The sequence below is a fragment of the Loxodonta africana genome, chromosome 4 (assembly GCF_030014295.1).
Source record: "Loxodonta africana isolate mLoxAfr1 chromosome 4, mLoxAfr1.hap2, whole genome shotgun sequence".
Lineage (NCBI taxonomy): Eukaryota > Metazoa > Chordata > Mammalia > Proboscidea > Elephantidae > Loxodonta > Loxodonta africana.
Genome location: NC_087345.1, coordinates 90,699,015 through 90,719,937, shown reverse-complemented (window position 1 = coordinate 90,719,937; position 20,923 = coordinate 90,699,015). Strand labels below are relative to the sequence as shown.

The window sequence follows — 20,923 nt, the reverse complement described above, 5'->3', positions numbered from 1 at the left end:
GGTCACTATGAGTCGGAACTGACTCGATGGCACCTAACAACAACAACAACAGCCTGTCTGCAAATTCACAGCTCCTTTCTAACAAATGAGGGGCCCAGCTGTGTGTTCCCTGAGCCTCTTCTGAAAGCAGGGGAGTCTGTCTTCTGCTTCTTCCAGGTGTCCCCAGAACTCTGGCATACTGTGAAGGACCAGTCTCACACACCAGGTTAGGACCTCAGAGGTCTCAGCCTTGTTTACCCCATGACCTGAGGACCCCCACCCCTGTGCTTTGGCAGGATTCCCCAGGGAGCAGGGACAGCAGTGCACATCCCAGCCAGGCATGAGGATGTCTTCCTGTCACTGGTGCTGGTGGGGAAGCCCTGGCGCCCAGAAGAGGCTTTTCTCTGCTTCATGGGTCAGGGACCTGCCACCTAGGGGAGCTGTGTGTCCCTGACCTTTCCTATTATAGACTCCAGGAGAGTAAAGTTTTTGCTAGACTCACGGGCAGAGCGTTCCACTCCTTCCTGGGATAGGGAGCAGGCCTGGGCTTAGGGATGACTTTCTGACCTTCCTGTTCAGATCCCCTCCCTGCAGAACTTGGGCTAGATGACCCACTTACCATAAAGGATCAGGGTGGCAAACACCAGGAAGCACAGCATATTGCCAGCAGAGTAGATCACTGCCCCCTTGCATGCACCAAGCCCTCTTTATATTCCTCTTATCAGTAGCTTTGCTGACCTTCCTCCTGCCAGCTGGCAGGGCTTTGGGTGGAAGGCAGGGAAAATCACAGGTGACACGGAAATACAAATGAAAAGATTTCTTTTCAAGTAAACTCGTTCATCTGTTGTTCAAAGACAGAACAAAGCCAGGGCTGAATTAATAATCCGCTTTTAGTTGCCCTGGCAGCACAGTGGTTAAGAGCTTGGTTGCTAATCAAGAGGTCGGCAGTTCGAATCCCCAGCAGTTCCTTGGACACCCTGCGGGACACTTGTGCTCTGTCCTATGGGGTCGCTATGAGTTGGAGTCAACTTGACAGCAACTTTTTTTTTTTTTTTTAATTGAAACTCATCCAGCAAACTTTCTTGGAAATGAGATGGAGAACTGAGACTGGCTTTTGCCTTGGAGTTCCCTCCCGCTTCAAGCCCATCACTGTCTCACTGTCATCCTTAGTGGCACCTGTACACTAGGTAGTGGATGCAAGTGTAGGATGGCGGATGGGAGCATGGTTAACAAGAGGAAGCTAAGCCAAGAGGAAGTCAGCAACATCTCCCTGCTCCCAGGATTCAGAAATAGGTGTAAATGCAGGTAGATAAAGACAGATTCTGGTGGAAGAGGGTACCAAGAGACAGGCTTAGGGAGACTCAACTGGGGAACCAAAGAGAAAGAGCTTCTTAGAGAAGAAGAATGTGGGATGGATCAGAGGAGGCAACCCTTAGGACAGGAACATACTCTGAGGGCTATGATGGTGGAGGGCAGAGGTAGCAGGAGATGAGGAGCAGGTATATCCTGCAGGAGATGAAAGGCAAGCAAAGGAGAAAGGAGGGAGGGACAGTGTGCTAAGAACATTGAGGTGGGTGGAGGGCTTTGGGTTCGGCTTAAAATGCCCAGAGCCATTGCGAGCCCTAGAGCAGAGGACTGTGGGTGGAGCAGTGATGGTGGCAAAGCATGGGATTCTGATTTAGGCAGGAAGAAGCCAGGAAAATTACCTGGTCTACCTGGTGCACCTGGGGACTTCTTTTGCTTACACACTCTGGAATTCAGACTCATGCCTGCAAGGGTGGGATAGGTCTGGGAAGGCAATTTCATGGAGTCCTACAGACTATCACCTTTTTAGGGCCCTTAAGCTGTGCAGGGGAGTTGCATTTTGCTGCTTAGGTAGACTTGAGGGCTTCCTCTCACCCAAACATGTAGACCTTGGGGAAGAAGGCTGAGCTGGGGTAGGGAACCCAGGGCCTCTTTATTATTTTCCTCCTACCTCCTTACCTTCTCTGGAGAGAAAGGAGATAGCTCTAGTTACAGGATGAGTTGCCCAAGAGGAGGCTTTAACCAAAACCCATTGCCGTTGAGTGATTCTGACTCATAACGACCTTATAGGACAGAATAGAACTGCCCCCACAGGGTTTCCAAGGAGCAGCTGGTTGGTTCGAACTGCCAACCTTTTGGTTAGCAGCCGAGTTCTTAACCACTGCACCACCAGGCCTCCAAAAGGAGACTTTAGGGCCTCCTAAAGGTTACCCCTTGACAGCACTTACTCCGAAGTGGTAGGCAACCAAGGACAGAGACAATGTCATATCCATCTCTGAACCCTAGGTCTAGCTTGCTCAGGATCTAGCCCAGAGAAGCCCAATCTAGTGTTTGTTTAAAAAAACCAAACTGTTCAGGCCTTCATGAAAGGCCTCACAACCTATCCCTGATCTATGTAACTAGCCTCATCTTCCATGCTTAGGGTCAGGCCTATTTTTATTTTCATTCTTAGAATTAGTCATGGCCAGTAGCCTGAGTTTAAATTCTGAAGCAGTGCATTCCTTCTAAGTAATTCCAAGAATGCATCCTTTTGAAATACAACCACAAAAATAAATGTACAAGGATGTGCATTATAGTATAGTTTATCATAACACAAAACTGGAAAAAAACCCAGTATTCATTAAGAGGGGGAGGTAAAATAGATTTTGGTTTAACCATATTATGGAATACTATGCAGCTTTTAAAAAGAATGAGTTAGAGTTAAATGGACTGACGTGAAAAAATGTCCTTAGTATAGTAAGGGAAGAGACCAAGTTGTAAGTAATATGGTCTCTGTGTGGGTATGTACATATTCATAGGATCTAGAATGATCTATAACAAGCTATAAACAGGGAATGGATAGGTATGAGGGTGTATGAGGACAAATTTCACTTTTTTACCTCATATTCCTCTGTATTATTTGACTTCTCTACAGTATTACTTTTGTAATTAAAAATAAAGAATAAATTCTGGGACATTCAGCTGTCTTTACCTTTCAAGGTGTCCATACCTTTCAAGTGGCAAATAGATCTCTAGAGGGAAGCAGCTCTTCAACGCTCAGTCCTTGCAAATGTGAGAGGCTTCTGGAGCCTAGATGTAATAGCCCAGGGCTAGCAGCAAGGTTTTGAGAGGTGGGGGACCCTAGTTAGCGCAAAGAATGGTGAAAGAAGTAAGTTTTAGGAAGAGTGCCGATGTTGGGTTAGTGCAAGACTAGCCTTGGCTAAGGGCCAGGTCATGAAGCTGGTTTCTTGAGCCTTCCCACCATACCACCAGTGCCCTCTCCCTCATCTTGACTACTTCCTTTTCCTAGTCTTCCCTTTAATCTCAAGCTTGGGTCTACTTTCTAGGCATGTCATGTGGTCTTTCCTCCCTCCTGCTAGCTTCTCACCCCCTGTGAGTTACTCTTAGCTGGCTGCACATGGGAGAGGCTATATTATTTTTGGGCAGGGGTGAGGAATCTTGACTTCACAACAGGACGCCGTGGTTGGGCATATATCATGAGAAGATTGGGCTGGGGGGCTGTTGGGCAATGCTGCAGGCAATATTAAGGATAATGGGATAAATGGCAAATTGTCAATACCTGATAAATGTTTGGGTGGTTAATGCAACAGAGAGCAGGGTTAAGATTAGGGTTAGGAGCTATGGCTCCCTATGGCTTACCTGACTTATGAGCATAGTATTCAAAGCCTTTCTCAAATGGGCCCCAACCTACTCTTCTACAAGACTGACTTACCCAGTAGGCACAGGGCCTAGGCCCCTCAGTACTTTCAGGGGTCTACTAAAATGTTTTAATTTCTTTAAAAATTATTGGGGGGGGGGAAGCAAATATAATCTAGCCTAGATTATATATGTCTTCATACCAATACAATTGTAAAATGTAATTTGATTTTTTTTTAAAGGAGTGAGTCCCATGAAGGCCAAAGTGTTTAGGGCCCATGAAAGGCATAATACAGTCCTGCTCTTATTACTTCTGTACCTACCACTCCCTCACCCTGATGTCCTTTTGATTTTCCAGACCTACTTGTACCTCTGTGCCTCAGTGGCTTTGCTGATGGTAGATCTTTGCTTATTGAGCCTTTCCCATCTGACCACTCATCCTTTGAGGTCTTAGGTCAGACGTCACTGTCTTCGTGAGGCCTTCACTAATTCACCTAAATGAAAGGAACTGTTCCTTTTAACCCACCTAGCATACCTTTAAACATCTCCAGGCTTGTCATTTGCTTATATCTTCTTTCCCCAGCTAGAAGGACCCCATCTTATATTTCCCCATACTCATGTCTACGCTGTGCTTGACATATATTATGTAGGGTAGATTTGGGGACAAGAGACAGTGACTGTGACACACTCTTCCAGAGGTGAATCAACAGATTCTCCAAATGGATCATTTAACGGAAAACACAGGGGAGGAGGAACTTAACACAAACTTACTTTACTAATGTCATAAAACCTTTATTTCCCGCTGAGATACCATGTCCAGTTCTCTTCTCTTCCAGGAAAGAACTGTTCTCTTTCTCCACCCCAGGTGACATCCTGGCCATGCTCTTCTCTCCCTTTGGCTGGGATACTCCAGAAAGTCTCCTCTATAGGGTCCCTCGGGCTCTCAGGGACCTAGCAGACCTTCCTCAGTGGCGCACCGTAACAAAAGGTAGTCGTGGTCTGATGGCACCCTCATGTGGCAATGCCCAAGATTACAGTCTGCCACTGAGTCAAAAAAAAAAAAAAAAAAACCCTTCTGTATGGAATCTCAGCCCTGTCTAGGCATCTGGGCTCTCTACTTCAGGCAAAGAAGCCATGTGCAGTGGGGCCCAGATGTGGTCACCATGGGTTCCAACTTGCTTGGAGAAGAGCTGGCATGCACATGGGGACTTCATGTGAGTTCACTCTGTACGCTGTCCCTGCTTCCTCAGACTCCCAGAGCTCTTGTTAGCCTACCTGTTCAGGAGGCCTGGGTTTTAGCTTCAGATCTGCCAATACCTTGCTGTGTGGCCTTGGACAGATTATTTCACCTCTCTGGCTCTGGATGTAATATGAAAATGGTAAGGTTGGACTAAAAGACAGTTTTCAAATTGTGTCCTACAGACCGTTGGAAGTTCAGGGACTGGTAGACATTGCCCTCCCACCGTCCCTCAATTTTACCCATAGCTACTTTGCCTTTTATCTACTTTATATACAGGATTTTGAACAAAGGGTTCTGGGACTTAAACTTGAGAGTCACCAGCTCCATGAGCTTTCTTTCAACACCAACATCCCAGGATTCCCAAATGAGGTCTCTCCCAACATGGCTACCTGTCTCCGTTGTTCTAGGCTTTATGAAGGCCACCCAGCTGGAAACAATTAGAAATGGAGGGAAGAGGAACCAGGAAGACTGGCTGCTAGTTATCTAGTGTTCTTGTGGCGTGGTGGAAGGAACCCTGATTCCAAGTTGAAGATCAAGTCTCAATCCTGGCTCCACCATCTGCTAGCTGTGGGACTATGGGTGAGCCCCTTGAAGCTCTTTGCCTTTAGCTTTCTTATCTGTAAAATGGGCAAGGTGATTTCTAGCCTGGCTTTCTCAAAGCATTATTGTGCAGATGAAATAAGATAATGGACATGGGCCAGGGTGCTTTCTGTAAACTATAACTGGTTCTACAAACTTTGAGTAATATTAGCAAGGGAGGCTGTCTTAGACCTCCAATCCTCCTGTTAGGTCAAATTATTTCACTAGATTCTGTGGGTGCTCTGGGTGAGCAGGGACTGGGAAGAAGACTGCAGAGGTACTTTTCTTGAGTTCAGCATTGTTGTCCTGAGCCCTCCCCTAGCTGCCTTCTCTGCTTTGGAGGCCTCTGTTTCTAGGACAGAAGGAATGTCCTAGACCAAATCCTTCAATCGATGTGTCCTTCCATCAGTGTGGGAGAAAAAAAAAAAAAATGGGCCCAATGTTTTTGCAAGGAGTAGAAAGTTCCTGCCTTGATATTCATTGAGTTTAGAAATCCATCTATAAGGCCTGCAAAGGTGCTGATGATTGGGTTCCCAGACATCAGCAATCCTGTTTCCTGAGTGGCTGTGGAGGCTCCCACTGAGTGGTGATCCAGGGTCCTAGGTGAAGAGCCAGTGCTGGTGGGGATCGCTGGGATTGCAGGGGGCCATGGCTGGCTGCTTGTCCTGGGATGTCAGGCAGGTACCAGATCCTGAGTTCCTGATGAGTTGATCCTAAAAAAATAAAGAGTAAAGGGTCAACCTGGGCCACTGGACCTCTGATAGCACTGCTGAGGGGTAGCAAAATGGCGGGGGTGGGGGGGAATAGACAAAAGGCAAAGGAAACCCAACAAGGCACAAAGAGAAGGCTTCCAAAGTCCTTTCCTCAGCAGGCCACTCTGAGGGGATGCATTCCCGAGTCAGGTCTCCACCTGTCTCCAGCACTAATTCCCTACCCCCAGGTTTAGCCTAAGTGGCTGGCATAGAGGAAGGCAGGAAGGTGAGATAACTGAAAAATGAAAAAGCAAAAAAACAAATCCAACTAATAACAACTGAAAAATGTTTTCAGGCTCCCCCCACCCCCAGCAATGACCAGGCTCAAAGACCTGGAGCCACTGTTGCTCCACTCCCCATTTTCTGAGTCTGATCATAATCTCCTCCTCACCCTGTATCCCCCAGGTTAGGACTCTCTTTACTTAAGCCAGGAACTGGAGACTGGGGTAGGGTAGGGTGCAGAGGTTCATGGCGGGTGCTGGGGGCCCAGTATCGTGGAAGTTACATTGTATATCGTGAGGCCCTGTGGTATAATAGGATGAGCTCATGCTTTCAAGGCAGACTTATCAAGGTCTGAATCTCAGGCCTGCCATTTACCAGTGATCGATCTTGGGCCAGTCACAAACTTGCTTGAGTTTCAGTTGCCTCATCTATAGAAATGAGACCACCACCTACCTGGGAATGATCTCTGGAAAAGTAACCAGGTCAATGTGTATGAGTGCCTAGCTCTGCACCTGGCACACAGACAGCAGGCAGCAACTATGAGTGACTCTTCACCCTCATCTACTTGGAGTCAGCCTAAAAACTCTTGGGCCATCGAAGAGCTGGCCGCAGACCATAATCCCCAACCCCATCTTCATGTCGCCTACAACAGCCATCCCCTAACACCACTTAAGCCTGTGAGACGCCTGCCTGTGACCAAGCCCATACTCTCCAAGCTTTCTACGTTGCCCTGATCCACCCCGTGGTTTCTCCGTTGCCCTGATCCATCCCATGGTGTCTCAGGCAGAAGATGGAAAAAATAAGAAGGGGAAGGTAGTAGCCTTAACTTCTTGATCCTGAGCTTCCTGGGCAGCTGACTCACCTGGGTTAATTCCCATTCTTCGTCCTTGGGAACCTGGCTATTTTTGCCAGTGAAGTGACAGCTCCTAAGGCCCAGAGTGCCAGCGTTGGCATGTAGACACAGCTGCTTCGCGATGTTGTGGCGAAGGTCCCTCTGGGTTGTATACTCAAAGTACTGTAAGGCAAGGCAAGAGAAGCCCTGAGGGGTAGGCAGAGAGTTTGCCCACCATCTTACAAAGCCATCACCGTAAGATGCCAACCCTGGCATAGCCTCCCAGGAAGGGAAGGGAGCAGGCAAGACTTTAGTAATTTATGTGCTACCTTCATGATTTTTACCATGTCTGGCTGGGTTACACTAGAGTAATAGTTACTTAATATTTTTTTAAGTTAATTCAAAATTAAACTTTAACTTAGCCTTATTTTAAGGAATATCTGTGAAATCATGTGTTTGATACAGTTGTTTTATTTTTGCTAAAGTTGTTGTTGTTGCTCACTGTTGCTGAGTCAGTCTCCAACTCATGGTAACCCCATGTGCAATGTAATAAAATGCTGCCCAGTCCTGTGCCATCCCCACGATCAGTTAGAACTGGACTGCTGTGATCCACAAGATTTCCATTGTGGAAGTTACACGGTATACTCTGAGGCTGTGCAAAGTAATAGGAAGAGCTTGTGCTTTCAAGCCAGACATATCTAGGCCTGAATCCCAGGCCTGCCATTTACTGCCGTTTTTGGAACTAGATCACCAGGCCTTTCTTCCTAGTTTGTCTCAGTCTGGAAGCTCTGCTGAAACTTGCTCATCATCATAGCAACACATAAGCCTCCAGTGACAGAAGGTGGTAGCTGCATACGAGGTGCACCAGCCGGGAATTGAACCTAGATCTGCACGGACGGTGAGAATCTTACCACTGAACCAGGTTTGTTTCTTTGCTAATAGAGTACTATTAAAATAAAAAATGTTCATCAGTTTACCACCTAAAATCGTCTTGCAGAACAGTGGCTCAGAAAACTGCTTTAGAGTTACTTCTGTTCATGCCACCTGTTCAGGGTCCCATGCCACCCCTTTCTTTGCCCCACCTCTGTTTCTAACACCTCTTACCAGATGCCAAGCATCCAAGGTCGACTAAAGAACTGTGGATGGGGAGGTTCATGGTTATCCCTCAGGGAAAAGCTGGGGCATTGTAGAGCACGGGGTAAATTCTCAAGATGCCAGGTAGCTGTGAGGTGTCAGCAGGTGGCTGGTATCGGGGGCCACTGCTGGGGGGTAAGGCTGCAGTGGTAGCTTCTGGGCAGGGGAGACACTGAAGATAGAAGTTGAGTATAGGTGAAGGAAAGCCCTCAAAAAATGTCCACACTCAGCATTTGGCACCACTCAGCAGTTGGCATCATCCAGGAAGCCTCTATGATTACAGGACTCCTTTCCCAGCCCCGTCTAGTTAGTGCTCTCTCTAGATGTTCCTAATTCAGATGCTGTTTGTCTGTGTCATGTGTTTCCTCTCAGACTGGGAGCTTCCTGGAGGCAGGGCTGATATCTCCTTCTCTCTTGGGATCTCCCCCACTCTAGGCCTCAGGAAAGGACTCTTTAGGGTAAAAAGAGGGTCTGTGAGGAGAGGGGATACCCCAGAGAGGTTTCTCTCAGACCTCCTCTGGTGTGATTGGGCTGCACACCTGGTTGCCGCCGAGGCTGTGGCAGGGGTACATGATGAGGGGCTTCCCGCCATGGTTGTTCTCTCCCACATCCAGGCAGTGATCGGTCCCAAGGCTCTTGATCTGCAAATAGAGTAATATGGGCAGAGAGGGGAACCAGGATAGCACAGTCAGGACTTTCCTAGTTCAAGGTGTGGGGCCCAGCTGGAATACATTTGCATGGCTGGATTTCCTCTCTGTGATTTTTCTCCTCTGCTCATCAACCCAGATGCCTGGAATTAATAGCAAAGTGAGGTGCAAAGTCCCAGACAATGGGCAAGGGCAGGACCAGACATCCTCTGTAGGGCAGGATGGGTAACCTCTCAGGATGCCAGGTTCCAGGAAGTCTCAGCTCATGGTAGTTTCCTTAAGAGAAGTGATTCTCAAAGTGTGATCCTTAGACCATCACCTGCGAGCTTGCTAGAAATGTAAATTCTTGGGTTCTGCATCCAGAAACTCTGGGGGTGGGACCCAGCAAGGTGTATTTTAACAAGCCCTCCAGGTGATTCTGATGCACCGTGAGGTATGACAATCTGGCTTCTGGGTTGTTTTCCCCTTATAAGGCTTTTTAGCTATAGGAGCCCCAAAGTGGCCTCTCAGTCCTCTTCCTAGATAAAGGGGTATCAGTTTTGTCGGTCATCCATCTGTGGGATAAGTGGTCCTGAATTTCTCCAGGCGGTGATGTGATGGTGGGTAGGCAGGTTGGTTTCAAGACTTACGGCTCCATAGAAGGTGGGCTTCAGGTCAGGGACAAACATCTCTGGGTAGACATTGTGTAGAAACCAGGAAAAGTTGTGACAGTGTAGTTGTTCCTTCAACTTTAGTCGTTCCGAAATGTCACCAAAGGATTTCTGTCAACCAAGCCAGCCCCCAAAGGGTCAATACCACTAGCCTTGACCTTTCCATCTGGGTTGAAATAGCCCAGACAGCATGAAACTCCTGGGGCCACCTTCCCCCAAATATGTCTGAGGCTCATTCCTGCTCAGGACTTGTTGGAGCTATTGACTCAACCTCATATCCAATCCCAAACCCCCTGCCTTGGCTTTGGAATCCCCATCTATACCCCCCCATGCCCTCATCTCTTGTGACTCCCCACTGAGTTTTCCCCAAGTCCTTAATTCCGAGTCTTTCAGAGTCATTACTTCTAACAGGTTCTTCCTCCCAATCTCCTTCCTCCCCTTCCCTTCTAAAGGATGCTGGGACACTCCAGACGGGGACAACAAATGCTCCTCTCCTCATTCTTCATCTTTCAAAATCTCTGTGCCTGAGACTTCCCCTCACAGGGCTCAGAGGGATGAAGGGAGGTACCAGGTGGTAGAGATGAGGTGGCCTTTGTCATTAGCCCTTGGCCAGCCTCTGGAATTCTGAACTTCTCTTCATCCAAACACCTCCCAAGTACCACCTTCTCTCACCTCTTCAGCCATCTTCGCTGCTTGCAGGTTTCTCCGGTAGAAAATCTCTTTGTAGTCATCCATCCAGACCTCAGCCAGGCGTACTTGGTTGCGGGCAATGACATTGATGCCTTTGGGGAAAGTGTGGGGGCTCTTGGTGCGGAACACATGGCCTACCACAGAGCAGGGGATGATTTCCAGCTGACCACCACACTGCCACACCTGCCACAGAGGAGACAGGGTGGGGCTTTCAGGGGTGAGTCAGAAAAATCTTCCCCTAAGCACCTCTGTTCTCTTCCCAGGGTACCAGACCCCAGGTCCTAGGTCTCAGGCAATAGCTGTTCTTTCTCCTTGGAAATAAAACAAAACAAAACATTGACCGGGCCTCTTTCCAGGTCATGACTACACAGCCCCAGGATCTTGGATGTTGGTTCACTCTGACCTAAGCAAGCAGAGATTTACAGGGGTCCTGAGAGTTTTTTTTGAGAGTTAGCATGGCCCACTCTAGAGAAAAGACAGTTGGTTAACTTTGTGTACCTACTCTGAGCTCTGGCCACTTGACTTTTTGACCTGTAAATGTGATTTTATCAGCTCACCCAGATATTACTGGAAACTAAAACTTCTCAAATCAAGATAGACTGGTGACCCAAATCAGAGCATCAAAATGCATTAATGGTGAGGATGCTAACTGCCAGGTGGCCTGTGGTAGTCCCCTGGACCTTTGGCACACTCGTGTCCCAGGAGAGAGACTGAACAGAGGTGAGCCTAGAATCAGAGCCCTGGGTGTTATGGTGACTGGGCTGATTTAATACTGGAAGGTATGTTGTTATTCATTTCTAGTATAGCAGCAACAGAAACACATTGTCATAGTCATAGTAACAGCAGATATCAATTATGTGCTTAAAATGCGCCAGGCACTGTGAGAGGTGACTTTATAAATGAGCTCATTTACTTACTAATTACCTCTCCCCTGGCATGGCAATTTGTGCAGATTTCGTGGAGGCGAAATGCTTTCTGACTTGATCCTTATTTACCTAATTCCTGGAATCCCTCAGAGTTCTGGGATCCACCAGAATTTGGGCCACCATCTTTTCCCCCACAGTTACGCAGGGCTTGCTGAGCAAAGAGCAACTCCAAGGCCACCAGTGTATGTGTCCTATGACCTTGGCAGGAGAGCTTTATTTTTCTAGAAAAAAGGTGGTGATTGGATTCTGACCTGTTTCCACCTTTACCTTCACCCTTTTCCCACAGACATCATGAAAGATGTCATCAGTTTCTAGACGTCCAGTCCTATTGCCACTATGGCCCCTTCCTTCTGAGAAGTGCTGCCCAGTAATTTGCCCAGTTGTCCAATCTGTTTCCCAAAGATCTGCTGCCATGAACAGGGAGGGGATCAGAGGAAAGGCGGAGCTATGATGAGAAACAGCCACCCTTCTACGCTCAGTTCCAGATATGACATCCCTGAGGCTGCTGCTGCTCCAGAGACAGGTTCTCAGGTGTCCCCTGGGACATTGTGGTTCCCCCCAAGCCCTCTTCACTCTCACCCGGAAGGACATTTCCACGTTCTCCCCTCCCCAGATCTCCATCTGATTATCATAGGTACCGATGTGCTCAAAGTAGGACTTGGAGATGGAGAAGAGGCCACCAGCAAACGTCGGGGATCTGGAGAGAGAGAGGGAGAAGCATGTGCACCTTCTGGGGGGAAGAGAAGCAGAAGCCTGGCATGAAACAGCTGTTTGAGAAGTCACCGCTAATGCCTCCTAATCTACCTCCCCCTCCACCCCTCTCTCTGGGACGCGCAGTCCCTCTTCCATTAATTCACCCATTCATTTAGCAAACGTTTTTTGAGCATTTACGATGTCCTCTTCCCCTCCTAAAACCAGGCCAGGAAGGGATGTAATTATACTATCTTCTAAAAGGCACCTATTCATTCATTGATTCAACCAGTGATAAACACCAGCCGCCAGGGCCTGTGCTACACGTTTGGAATCCAGGGCTGAGACGGACACAGATCTTGTTCTCTGAGAGATCAGTCTTGTAGCCCAGGGGAAAGCTACCATAGTTTGCTTTGTGGTAGCAAATGCCCGGAATATAGTAGATACTCAGTTATCAGAAGTTGCTTGAAATTGTTTTTGGAAATAGGCAGGATTCAAATCATGAATGAATGAACAAATATTATCAGCTGGGCTGGCCCTATACTGTTTTAGGGTTCCTGGCCCTTCTGAGATAATTAAAAACAAAACAAAAAAACTGTTGTTGTTGAGTGGATTCTGACTCATAGCGACCCCATGTGTTACAGAGTAGAACTGCTCCACAGAGTTCTCTTGCTGTAATTTTTACAGAAGCCGATTGCTAGGCCTTTCTTCTGCAGTGCCACTGGGTGAGTTCGAACAACCAGCCTTTTGATTAGTAGCTCAGTGCAAGCCGTTTGCACCTCCCAGGGACCTCAAAACCAAACTTGTTGCCATTAAGTCAATTCTAACTCATGGCAACCTATACTAAAAAACCCAAACCCATTGCCACTGAGTTGATTCCAACTTATAGAGACCCTGTAGGGCAGAGTAGAACTGCCCTGTAGGGTTTCCAAGAAGCAGCTGGTGGATTTGAACTGCCAATCTTTTGGTTAGCAGATAAGCTCTTAACCATTGCAGCACCAAGGCTCCATGGCAACCTATAAAAAAAACCCGTACCCGTTGCCGTCAAGTTGATTCCGACTCATAGCAACCCTAAAGAACAGAGGAGAACTGCCCCACAGAACTTCCAAGGGGTGACTGATGGATTCGAACTGCTGACCATAGAGCCTGCACATTAGTAGGATCCTGGCCGCCGTACTTAATACTGTGCGAGAAACTTTAGCTTTGGGCAAAAGCTACTAGCTGCTCTGAAGAGGGGAACATGACAAGAGGTGTTCCTGGGAATAGGATGAACAGTGAGGTGAGATCAAGCTCAATTTGGACTAAAGGGAGCCTTTGGGAGGTTGCAAAAAGATTCTGGCTTCAGACAAAGGCAGGGAGGCACAGACTCAAGATAAATGAACAAAAACATCTCATTCTTTGAATTTAGATAGTAGGTTGCTCATAAGAGGAGCTGAGCTAAGGTGAAAGTATCCAGTTGTACAAGGAGAAACAGAAAGGAAGGGGGGTATGTAATCATTGGCTGTTGGCTTCTGTGCCTGGGCCAGGCTGCCTGAATAGAGCTTTGCTGCCACCAGTGGGTGGCTCCATGCGCTACAACCAATGAGAGAGACACTGACTGCTCTGTAAAGCTGGAACATAGCAAGGTGCCTTACACGGTGGGGCTCACCCAGTGCTCATCGGACTGATCTGTCTAGGTGACCACCCAGGAGCCTGACCTTGGTGTTACCCTGAGACTGATGTTGTCGCCTTGAGGTTGACTATACACAGCTCTCTCGGCCGCTTCTGGAAGGAATTTAAGCCGGGAAACCCTCATGCTCAGGCTGGCTTCCCCTCTCCCCTTCCATTGTTTCCTTTCCTCCTCCTGATGGAGCCAGCAGCTGGCTTTTCAGGGTCCGTGGGAGTCCTTTCTACTGAAACCCTGGGCAGCGTCTCTTAGGGCTCTGGGTATGTGAAGGGAGAGGAACTCCAGCCCCCTCTCCCTTTAAATCTACCCTCTTATCTTTAGCTACTGTATCCCCAACCCGCTCTTCCCTCCACCCGTAATGTACATTCAGTAGTCTTTTAAGTTTCCTGGCCAGTAGAAGAAAACAACGGCACAGATAATCCAAAACCAAATATTCTAACAGTCACTCCCCAGCTCAATTGGGAGTGACAACCGTTAAAATAAACCTGTGGTCTCTAACAACACCAGCAGGCAATCTGGAGAGGGAGAGGCAGGTGGGTGTGTATGGTGGAGGGAGTTGAATTGGGCACTGTGGATATTCACAGTGGATAAACTCTTGAGTAGTCATCATACAGAAGTCCTCTGGCACAAACAATTAAGTGCCAAACTACTGGCTGAAAGGTTGGCAGTTCAAACCCACCCAGTGGTACCTTGGAAGACAGGTCCGATGATGTGCTTCCAAAAGATCACAGCCTTGAAAACCCTATGGAGCACAGTTCCACTCTGCACACATGGGGTCACCATGAATTGGTCGACTTGACAGCAACTAACAACAACAACAACATCTACAGTCTAGCCCAGATATTGACTAACCATGGCCAAATCTGGCTTCACAGCCTGTTTTTGTAAGGCTCTGGAGCTGAGAATGGTTTTTACATTTTTAAAGGGTCATAAACAAAGAGAATATGCAACAGACTGTATGTGGCCTGCAAAGCTCAAAATATTTACTAGCTGGCCCTTTACAGAAAAAATTCATGGCAGCTGCAACAAAGTGCAAACTGCAGCACGCTCATCTATTTCCTTTTAGTATGTTCTGTCTTTTCAAAGATAGTGACCTGGGCACACATGGCACCCCTTCAGTCCCAATGGCTATTCAACAATGGCCTCCCTCCACCCTCTCTCACCTGCTCTGCAAGCACCAGTCATGACCTTCGATGACTGGGGAGGAATAAATGAAATAAAGTATGTACAGCCCTTAGCCCAGTGCCTGCCACACAGTGAGTGGTAAGAGCAAACTGTTATGGCGTGGGGCAGTACAGTGCCACAGTTAGGAGAGGGCTTTGGGCTAGGCAGGCCAGGCTAGGTATCCTTGCTCCATCATTTTCTAGCTACATGATCTTAGGCCAAATGTTTATTACAGTGAGCCTTGACGTTCTCATCCGTAAAACAGGCTAATCATAGTACCTGCGATAGGCAGTGAGGACTACATAAAATGTGTCAAGTGCTTGGTAGAGCACCTAATAAATGTTGATATGAGATGGATAGGACTGGGGCCGAGAAGGCCAAGTTGCGAGCTCACCAGGCTGTGGTCCTTACTTGATGGGGTAGGTCTCATCCTTGCGCCTCTGTTTCTCATGCAGAGGGACAGTTTCCCAGCCGAAGGTCAGGCTCCAGTCAAAGTTGCCCCGGCTATGGACTCTGCCCCTCTGGACAGGCTTGGAGAACTCGAAAGTGTTCAGGTCAATGGTGATGATGTCTGGGCTGACCACCACTGTCTCATCCTCAGCAATGCGAGCCAGGAGGGGCTCCAGCCAGCCATGGAAGCACTCGCCTGCAGGCCCGGACCAGGAGGCAGCAGTCAGGGCCCTGCCCAGAGCCACCCCAGGGAGAAGACCCAGAACAGAAGGACCCTCCACCTACTCCCTGGTTACAGACTGAGAAACACACACAAGCTGCACGGCGTAGAGAGCTCTCCTGAGACTCCACCCCAAAGCCCCAGCTACTCCCAGGTGGAGGCAGCCTCGGATAGGAGGATGGGGGTCTTAGAACCTCTGCCCATCTCGTGGCAAGAACACCAGCACTCTCCGGGGAGTAAGATGGCACCTCCAATCATCTAGCCTTTTCACCGAATCAGCCCTCTCCACTCAAGTGAGGATTTCAGAAAGGTCTGTTTCCTCTCCCAGGGGTATTTGCATCTTAAGCTTTAGCTCCAGTTGTCTAGCTGTCAGATTTTCAATGAATTTCTGCAAATACGACTTCATTTAGCCCTCAGAGTGATAATTCTGCTAGGTGAGTAAGGTCAGTATCCTCATTCTCACTTTACAAAGAGGAAGTTGAGGCTCAGTCAGTGGTGGAGCCAGAGGGCAAACCCAGGTCTTCTGACACCACGTGCAGAGCTCTTGCCAAGATATGTCTCCCCTCTTAGGGTATATTTTTTCCCCGACCAGTGGTGGGGAGATGTTTTGGCTTGAGGCAGGATGGAAGGCCTTCCTGGGTCTGTGTGGCCCTACAGGAAACTCCACACAAGCCATTCTTAGTGGTGGTGGGAGGCCTCTCTGAGGGCTGAGCTCAGAAAAAGGAACAGATGGGGAGGGGGGTGTGTCTGGGGCCCCAGGGCCCTCTCCCTGCAATTTTTGGGTCACCAAATGTTTGAGTTCTGTTTGTGCCTACTGATAAATATCTTTGGAGTTGGGAAAGAGAAAGGGGTAGGAAAGGCTGGGGCAGGTCCCAAGCTTCCCACACTCTTGGACAGTAGAGCAGGAAGGGGGTTTGGTGATGCTGCCTGTGGTCCCAGCTTTCCATTCCACCAGGGAAGAAGCTGAGGCCCAGAGAGGCCGCCCCGGACCACACCCAGGCCTCCTGGCGGTCAGGCAGCACCCTGTTACTCACAGTGGGCATCCAGGAATGTGAGCACCTCTGCCTGTGCCACGCTGGCCCCCAGCAGCCGGGCAGTGATTAACCCCTTCCGCTCCTGCTGCCGCACCACCCTCACGATCTGCAGCTGCTTCACGTACTGGTCCAGCTGCTCCTTTAAGTACTCTGCAAGTGACAGTGTCATTGTTGCCAGCTCACCACTTTGTTGCAAACCTAATCCTGTGTGGGCACCAAGCCCAAGTGCTCTTGGGCCTCCAGCAGGCCCGACTTTTAACCCTCCAGCACCTACAGCTAAGCAATTCCACAGAAGCTGGAGGCGAGGGGTGGAGCGGGGGAGGCTGGAAGGAGGAGAATGCGGAGAGGAAGGGGAAGCCCCACCTGTGGCCAAGCCCACCCCGCTATCCCAAGCCCACCTTGCCAGGACAGCGGCTCTGCAGTGTTGGATCCTGGGCCTATTTACCTAGGCACCTTCTGTAATGTCATGACAGGACCTGACAGTTGTGTTTCTTTGTCCACAAATCAAACAATCTTCTGACAAAGGCTCTCAAAAGCCTCTCCTGGTTACCCTACCCCCTCAGCCACTATCTTTCAGAACTGAGATTCTGGCCTCCTCCTCTCTCCACACCTGGAGCTTGTGGCAGACATTTCTTAGTGTCTACGATTCCTGGTCTCCCAGACTCTTCAGAGTGTGGTTGACATGTAGAGCACACATACAGTCTGATTTCTTGCTTGCTGGATCAGCAGCAGGAAGTCTTATTCTAATCCTCTTTACTACCTCCTCTGCATATGGTATTCTTTAAGAAGATGAAAAGACATCAGACAGCTTTTTCATTAAAAAAAAAAAAAAAAATCATGTACCAGATGCCTGCCCTGGACCAGGCACAGTGATAGGAGTTGGGGGGTAGAGTGTGAGCCTGGCCCATATGGTCATTGTCCTAAGGAGTGCACTGTCCAGGGGGCAAGGCTGGCCAGGGGCAGGTAACTGCAGGGCAGGTGACCTGCCAGAGGTTGTACAGGGCAGGCAGAGCCCCCAGGAGGGGCAGTCATCCTGAGTTTCAAGGAAAGCTTTTTGAAAAGGGAGAGGTATTTCTCCCGAGATTGCCAGCTCATTCTGAGTTGGGGTTTAATTCATGACCTTGTTCTTCAATCTGAAATTTTCAGAGCCTTACAAGTAGCTCTATTCTGAAACAATCCATCATGAAACATATTCTAAACCTTATGTTTTCTTGACTGCCAGTTTGGTTTATCTGTGCCACTGCTCTATTCCCAACTGCAAGGGATGGGGTTGCCTATAGTTTTGGAGGTGAAAGGCAGGTGTGTATGTTTTCCCTCTGGGGCTGTGACCTGGCACTGACTGCACCATGTGTCCTGAAATCAATTGCTTGGGTTGTGATCACACATACACACACATTATACCCAAACACTTGAGCACCTACTATGTGCCGCCTCTTGAACTAGGTCCTTTCATGTTTACTTTCTTATTTAATCTTCTCTGTGAAGCTTAACTAGAGCTCTGGTAGCACAGTGGTTAAGAGTTACAGCTGCTAACCAAAAGGTCAGCAGTTCGAATCTACCAGCCGCTCCTTGGAAACCCTGTGGGGCAGTTCCACTCTGTCCTATAGGGTTGCTGTGGGTCAGAATCGACTCGACAGCAATGGGTTTGGTTTTTGTACGAAGGTTAATTGAGTCCCTGGGTGGTGCAGATGGTTGATACACTTGGCTGCTAACCAAAAAGTTGGAGGTCTGAGTCTACCCAGAGGTGCCTCGGAAGAAAGTTTTGGCAATCCGCTTCCAAAAAGTGAGCCACTGAAAACCCTATGGCGCACCGTTCTACCCTGTCGTACATGGGTTTGCCATGAGTCAGAGTTGACTCCACAGCAACTTTTTTTTTTTTTTTTAAATGAGTCTTAACAACTCTATGAAATACAGAGTTTTTTCCCTAGCTTTTATAGATGGGAAAGCTAAGACTCAAAGTGACGAGCCCAGGGTCACAGGAAATGCAAAGGGCAATGGCAGCCACGTCTGAGGATTCTCATCTCCCCTCTCTGGGGGCAGCAAGGACACAACGTGCATGGGTGTCAGTGTGGCCTGTGTGGCCTCCGTCAGTCATCCAGGGCCTTAGCCACTTCCGTATGTGTGAGATCCCAGGAGGGAGGAGGAGAGAAAGGTACTTGGACACTGCTCCTCCTTAGTCTAGCTTTGGTCACTGCCTAGGAGAGGGGAGCTCCAGGAGAATAAAACTTTCCATAAATGGGAACTTCAGCTCTTTTCTTCTCTCTTTCTCAATCCTTCTGGATAGACAGTGTTCTGATGCGGTGCCAACTTATGAAGGGATCCTTCGGGCAGTCATCTGAGAAGAGGCTGTATCTTACTCCAGGAATGGGGCCTCTTGTCTCAGGCACCAGAACCCCATGAGTCAAATTTAGCCTCATGTGACAGCTTCAGCCCACCACTCACTCAGCAAATGTCTGCTATAGCCCTGCCCGGGTGCTAGACACACTACCCTGGGCATGGAGGGGCCTGGTCTGAGTCCTGCCCTCAAGGAGCTCCCAGACTCATAATCTAACTACAATCCCAAGTGCTGGAAGGGGAAAGGAACCCTGGCCAGGAGCCTCACCTTTTCAGGGTGGCTGATTTTCCCCCTGAGAACTTGCTTAACTGGGTTTACAGACGTTCACAGTGGTGGAGATAACCCGGGGACAAAACATCACAGGAAGTGGGTTTTGTGGTAAGAGACTGTGAAGTACTGAGCTGTGAAACTCAGGGGGCCTGAGTTCTACCCAAAGCCATTTCCCGTACCTTCCTTCCAGTCTCCGGCGATGAGGATGGACCTCCGGATTCTGAGCCTTACAGGCGGGGCTCCTCTGGGACCCCACACTGTTAAGATTGTGTGTCAACTTGGCTGGGCCATGATTCTCAGTGGTTTGGTGGTTATATAATGAAGTTGTCATCCTCCATGATGTGATCTCATGTGATCAGCCAATCAGTTGTAAGGGGAGTTTCCTCAGGGCTGTGGCCTGCATCCAATACACACGGATGTTCTAGCAAAGCTCACTTGTGTGCTCTGGATTCTGCATCTGGCTCATTATCACCTGACCTCCAGTTCTTAGGACTTGAGTGAGCGGCCTGCCATCTTAGCTGCTGATCTTAGATTCGTCAGCCTTCCCAGCCCTTGAACCAACAGCCTGCTGTCTTGACTTGCCAGTCTTGGGTCCCTGAGTCAGGAGAAGCCTCCAGCCTGATGCCTAGCCAGTGGACTTTGGACTTGCCAGCCTCTACAACCACGTGAGTGGTTGAGATAAATCTCTCCCTCTTTCTTTCTCTCTCTATTTTTGCTAGTTTTGCTCACTAGTTTTGCTCCTCTAGAGAATCCAGCCTAAGACATTTGGTAGCAGAAATGGTTCTAGAGAAACAAAATCATAATGATGAGTTTTCTAAATTGGTTCTCAAGTCTGATTAATCTTATAGGCACTGATGACTCTGCCTCCAGTAGTAAAGAGGGTGCTGCTAGTCCACGGCGTGAGGTGGCAATATTAATATGCAAAATATCACCACCAACAGATCAAGCATTGGTGAGAAGTGAGGCTCTGGGTGATTGCATGTTTGATACTTTTCTATAGTTTTGTCAGAATAAGAAGTATAGGGAAGCTAGCTGGTTGGCCTACTTTCACTAGACAAAGTGGTGAAATAAAGGGATGAGATTAGGGTTTGAGTCACAGCTCAAGTGCCATACAAAAGACCTCAGAATTGCCACTCGTGTCCTAAAAGAAAGCCTTATTTCTTATAGTAACAGAGCTGATATTGCCGAAAACCAGAGTCTTATTGTAAGAGTGGACAAATTACAATACCAACTGAATTTCCAACCTCAAATGGTAGCTGAAGTTAAAGTGAGGGCATTGACTGGGAAGAAATGGGATCCTGAAACTTAGGATGGGGACATATGGACAGATAATTAGGAAGCTGGGGACACTGAGCCCCTAAATTCCATTGACTCGCCCTTGCCAACAGAACCAGTCCTCTTACTCCCATCTGAAGAGATTACCACATCTTTGTCAGCTAAATCACACTTCGCAGTAAAACCATTATCCCCTCCAACCCCATCTGATGAGATTAACCCAGCTGTGCCTGAAGAGCCTTTGTCTGAGTTAACACATGGGTGGCATCTGAATCATTGCCTGGGGCACTGCCTGGGGTAGATATCTTTCAAGACACTGCTCAATGTTCCCAGGACCCACCCCCACCACTCGTTTTTGCTAGACTTAAGTCCCAGCAAGCCCCAAAAGGTGAAATACAAAGTGTGACCCAGGAGGAGGTACACTACTTTCCAAAACGTACATTCCAAAAGAACTTCTTGACTTTTCTAATACGTAGAAACAGAGACCTGGGGAATATGTGTGGGATGA

At 48.4% G+C, this 20,923-nt stretch overlaps 1 protein-coding gene across 13 annotated transcripts in view; it reads right to left on the bottom strand.

Moving 5' to 3' along the window:
* Positions 1 to 3,767: 3,767 nt before the first annotated feature.
* The window catches only part of GALNT6 (polypeptide N-acetylgalactosaminyltransferase 6), a 45,732-nt gene continuing 28,576 nt past the window's right edge, over positions 3,768 to 20,923 (bottom strand). For 7 of the 13 annotated variants that reach the window (XM_023556515.2, XM_064284209.1, XM_064284208.1 and 4 more), the window contains 8 exons: positions 16,536 to 16,685; positions 15,243 to 15,477; positions 11,891 to 12,008; positions 10,368 to 10,568; positions 9,675 to 9,806; positions 8,938 to 9,039; positions 7,295 to 7,447; positions 3,783 to 6,171 (listed from right to left, as the gene is read on the bottom strand). In XM_023556515.2, coding sequence (XP_023412283.1) covers positions 6,058 to 6,171; positions 7,295 to 7,447; positions 8,938 to 9,039; positions 9,675 to 9,806; positions 10,368 to 10,568; positions 11,891 to 12,008; positions 15,243 to 15,477; positions 16,536 to 16,685 — 1,205 coding nt within the window. In that variant the 3' untranslated portion in view covers positions 3,783 to 6,057. The other 6 variants (XM_064284212.1, XM_064284213.1, XM_064284214.1 and 3 more) reach the window with 5 other exon arrangements.